The 5,321-nt window shown below is 41.7% G+C and overlaps 1 protein-coding gene across 1 annotated transcript; it reads right to left on the bottom strand.

The window, feature by feature from the left end:
• Positions 1 to 4,062: 4,062 nt before the first annotated feature.
• Positions 4,063 to 5,034, bottom strand: Or9s23b (olfactory receptor family 9 subfamily S member 23B). The gene has a single exon (NM_001000520.1). The coding sequence runs from the start codon at positions 5,032 to 5,034 to the stop codon at positions 4,063 to 4,065; it is 972 nt and encodes a 323-aa protein (NP_001000520.1).
• Between the last annotated feature and the right edge of the window lie 287 nt (positions 5,035 to 5,321).

Raw genomic sequence — 5,321 nt, 5'->3', positions numbered from 1 at the left:
ATTTGAATATAATAATATCTTAAATATGTACATTTGGGTTAGGGAGATGTTCAGTGGGTAAAATCATGTGCCACATAAGCCCTTAAGAACTTGAGTTTAGATCTGTGCCTCAGCATCTACTTAAAAGTTGGGTGTGGCTATGTATATCTGTGAGCCCAATACTGAGGGACAGAGACGGGGGGAAGCTAAATTACTGGTCAGCTATTGTAGACAAATGTATCTACTTCAGTTAAAGTGAAAGACCATGTTTCATTGAAATAATGTGGAGAGTGACAGTGTACGTGCACATGTACATATACAAGCATACATGTGTGTGTGCACGCATACACACACACCATACATAAAAGTGACAGAAAAGAAAATAAGTCAGAAACATTCAATTTAAGAGGAAATGCTTACCTATCAATCATAATTTAAAATTTGTAGTGACATTACTTGGAATGAGGCAGTAAGGGTTGGTTGGCCATAATCCATTGACTGGTCACCTGTTAGGAAGAGGTCATGATGCAGAAAAATTCAGAGGAGGCAGAAATATATGTAGACTGGGCATAGATGAGGTAAGGAATTCCTAAGACAAAGAATATCGTAGATCATTGGCAGCTACAATGCACTAGAAAAGCACAAGGAATTGTTTCTAGAGATTTCAAGAGCTTTATAACATTACCAACAACTTGATTTGAAATGTCGAACTTCTAGTTCAGTGGAATGATAACCTTCCTTTCTGAGGAAGCTTACTGAGTAGAAGAAAAGCAGTCTGCTTTCACCTGCCAACTTGAGCACTGCGCCATCAGCGTTCTCCCTCACGTGTGTCATAACACTGTATCTCTGTCTTCCATGTCAAATTTCAGACCTTGATCGTCCCAAGCAACTACTGCTTCTGATACCACACAGATTGACTTTCTGTCACTTGAAGAATCTTCTAATGAGGATAACAAGTTGTTTTCCTGTTGTTCTCTTTCAATGATAATTCGGCGTTGAACAGAAATGAAGAGAAGTGCACCTGGGGGTGGGAGGAGACACAGAAGAGGCATTCTGCAAGCATCTTTAATAATGCTGGCCAGGCCCAGCTGCAGGATTCCACTTCCAGTTTTGTTTCCTCATCAGGTTATTGTAAGTCCAGCCTGTCTGCTACAGCTTCCATAAGGACACAAGGCTGGGCTTTTCTTTTTCTCTTTCTTCAGTTTTTTTTTGGACTGTCTATTTCCATGAGCAAATACGTCATGCTAAATCTTCCTTTTCAATATCCTTATCTAGAAATACTCCTCTCCAAATGATGGAGTAAATTAAACACATGAGGAACTCCCTGACATCCTGCCTCATTTTAATGTGTGCATTTAAACAACGCTAGCTCCTAAAATATTCAACTCCTCCTTGCTGACAATTTCCAGTAGCATTTCGAAGGAATTTTTGCTCCTAGTCATTTGAAACAACTTCCTAATATTTCTATTAACACACCAATATACTGGCATTCTGGCATTTGCTATGATTTCTAAACATATTTTGATTTTTGTGAGACACGTTCCTATTCTTTGCATTCATTTTCAAAGGTCCCTGAGATTATTTTTTGAGGCAGCTCACCATGTGGTAGATTGTTTGTTCATTTCTTCCCATATAATTGTGGGAGTTTATAAGTTAGTTGAATGCTGACCTTTACCCCCAATGGACAGGGCAAATCCTCATTACTTAAATATTATCCATCCACATCAATATTACTGAATGTTGCATCCTTCCTACTACATTTAGAAAATAACACATTTTAATACCTATTCCTAAATATTGCTTAGTTATCAGTGATACTTTTTGGAAAACGAACTCGCCCTTTCTGGGATTTAGTATTTACTTACTACATTTTATTGCATTTTTATATATTAGCACTATATTGTAAGAAGGCTTCAGCACAGGCAATATGTATGATGTATAGAATGTGGAGTCAGGATGTACACACACATGGATAATGGGTTAGCAAAGATATCAGAATAGATATCAGAATGAACTTGAGTATAGAGAGCCCAGAACTGTAGGCTCTGGTGAAAGCCACAGTATTTTTTTAGGAAGTCAACAATCATGGTGGTAAAAAAAAAAGTGGATTCTACAGCAATCCAAACATCAAAAATAACTTTGAATGGATAAATAAATGATAAAAGGAGCTCAGAGACTCATTGACATAGTGGGTAACAACTCAGTAAGAAAGGGTGGAGACTGAATGTGATTAGAGCAAGCCAAGGGTCTCTGAATAGGACACAGTGCATTAACCAGAAAAAGACAGGTGGCTAAAATCAAAACGTTCAGTATGAGAACTTATCTTGAGCAAAAGAAACATGATGAAGCATAGCCCCAAAGTGGAGATGAAATTGGAAAACCAACAAATCAACAAAGGCCCCAGGTCAATACGTATGAAGGAGGTGGCCACAGGAAAACATCCGAACATCGAAGCTACAAGCAAAACATCCAAGTGTCCACTAGACTCATGAAGAGAAGTTCCCACTTGTTAGGCAATGGGGAACATAAAACTTAAGCACATGGTGTCTCCACGTAAATTTAAATTAGGAGCTTATAATTAAAATTAGTAGCTTCTAGAAAAGACTAATTTTTGCATCCCTTTTATCAAGCAATTTGACCTACAGCAATTTCTAACAGAAATGCATGAACACAGGAGAAAGAAAAGGCCATTGCTGCACTAGCTTGGCAGATAGTGACTACAAACCATACCCATATCCCCAAGTGCAGAGTGCATGATGGCCTCAACCTTAGGTCACATAAAGCCCTGAGAACTATTCAACCTTTGCTGTACACAAGCTCAAGGGTTAATCTTCTAAAGATGATGCTGACCAGGAGACTTTAAGAACAAAGGCAAACTCCTTGTCTTATAGGCTACTCTTGGAATAGAGTGGTAACTATGGCCAAATCTGGTCAAGCTTAGAACTTGAGGTAGAATGCCTGGGGTTGAATGGAGGACACAGTAGGATTGTACACCTTTTCGCTAGCCACAGGGAAGTGAATACCAAGATTATGGGTTTACAAATTGATTTTAACATATGCATATATACATACATGTATTGTTCACTACCATATTAAATTCAGAATATGACTCTTTGTGTGAGAGAATCTATGCTAGATGTGTTGCACCAGAGCCACAAAAATGGTGGAATTCTTGCAATATGTTTAGATTATTTTATGTGAAGTCTAAAAAATTTTATTTATGTGTGTTGTGTTTATCTGTTAGTATGGATGAGTATGTAGGCTTCTATGGAGGTAAAAAATGGGTAGGGAATTAGAGTTACATCTGCACAAATATGATGCAGCTTATAATTTACATTGGATGCTGACCTTTATCCCCTATGGACATGGTATATCTTCTTTACTCAGAAATTATACATTCATATCAATATTACTAAATGTTTAAATTCCAGAGGTGCACAGTATGGTTGTGTTGTAGAAGTGCAGCTGGAATGGGAGACTGGTCTACATAATGAGGTTGAGGCAGCAGACACAGTAGGTGCCCAGGACCACAGGTCATGGGGCACATGGTCACAGGAGACTTCAGAGGATGGCAGATGGCCATGAAACAATCATACACTATTACTGGAGATGAAGTTACAAGATGATTTTGAGCCTCCTGGCATGGGAATTTAAAACTGAACTCTGGTCTTTTGTGAGAATACCAAGCAGTCTTTTAAGTGTTAGGCCACCTCTCAAACTTCGAAGTCAAAGTTAAGAAGTCTAAAGCTCTAGAGAGAGCATAACTAATGGGAAACTGGGTACTCTTATATGGTCATAAGGAGTCACCAAGATACTCATCAAAGTGGGATTAAAGAGAGAGACTTGATTTTAGTAATTTACTCCATTTTGAACATTAGTCCAACATCTATTTCCTTTCATAGAAAAATACACATCATGTTCACTGCACTACACATTAAAATAGCTTGGAACATGTTCTACCTCTTAACAGAGCAGCCCTGTGCTACCTGCTTAGTGAGTACCTGCTCTATAATGTGCATCTAGGAACGACTGCAGGAGGATGAATAGAAGAGGTTGCACAGTGTTGCATTAGCCATTCAGCCCTCACTGCACATCCTCCTTCACAAGACTGTGCCTCTGTCCCAGCCTCCTAAGGGCATCCTTCACATCCTTGTTTCGCAGGCTGTAGATGAGGGGGTTCAGCATGGGGATAACCAGGGTGTAGAAGACAGAGACCACTTTCCCCTGCTCCATGGATGTCAGAGCGCCTGGCTGAGCATACATGACAAACACAGTTCCATAAAACAAGGACACAGCTGTCATGTGTGAACCACAAGTAGAGAAGAGCTTGTGCCGGCCTGACCCAGAGCGCATCCTGAGAATGGTCACTGTGATGTAGCCATAGGAGACCAGGACCACGAGAGTGGTAGACACGATGATGAGTCCACAGATGCCAAACATGACAAGCTCATTGAGAGTTGTGTCAGCACAGGCCAGCTGGAGCAATGGGGGCACATCACAGTAGAAGTGGTTGATACGGTTGGAGCTGCAGAAGGGCAGCCGGAACGTGAGGCTGCTCTCTATGATGGAGTGCAGGCAGCCACCACAGTAGGCACCCAGGACCAGACGGGCACATGCCATAGGGCACATGGTCACAGGGTACCTCAGGGGACTGCAGATGGCCATGAAGCGATCGTAGGCCATGACTGCCAATAGAAAGCTTTCAGTAGTAACCAGAAGGGAGAAAAAGAAGAACTGAGTGGCACATCCTGCAAAGCTGATGACCTTAGTGGAAGAAAGTAAGTTGGCCATGGCTTTGGGGACAATAACAGAAGAGTAACAGAGGTCAACGAAGGACAGGTTCTTGAGGAAGAAGTACATGGGGGAGTGCAGGCGGGCATCCAGAGTGATGACCACAATCATGGTGAGGTTGCCCAGGACAGTAACTACATACATGATTAGGAACACAGCAAAGAGCAGAGCTTGGGTCTCTGCACTTCCCCCAAACCCTACCAGAACGAACCCCTGCAAGGACACTGCTGAGAGACTTCCGTTTCTGTGCACTTGTGTGGCCATGAGTGGTGTCAGATGCAGAGAGATGGATGGATGCGGAAAGGGGGAGCACCCTTCACTGCTGCAGTCAGATTTTCCACAGGCTCCCAGAACCAATTCTTGACAGGCTCTCCATGCTCCAAATGCCTGGTACCTGCTGTGATCTGTTAGATGACCTGGAGTGGCCTGAAAGGGGACATTTCCTCTGATTTACTTAGTTCTCAGGGATTTCCTGGGTTCCTATTCTGCAGGAGGTTGGACACTAGTCTGAGGATACAGAGACCTCCACAGCCGAGGGATGCAGTATATAC

The sequence above is a fragment of the Rattus norvegicus genome, chromosome 9, assembly GCF_036323735.1.
Source record: "Rattus norvegicus strain BN/NHsdMcwi chromosome 9, GRCr8, whole genome shotgun sequence".
Classification (NCBI taxonomy): Eukaryota; Metazoa; Chordata; class Mammalia; order Rodentia; family Muridae; genus Rattus; species Rattus norvegicus.
This window is presented reverse-complemented; position numbering and strand designations above follow the sequence as displayed.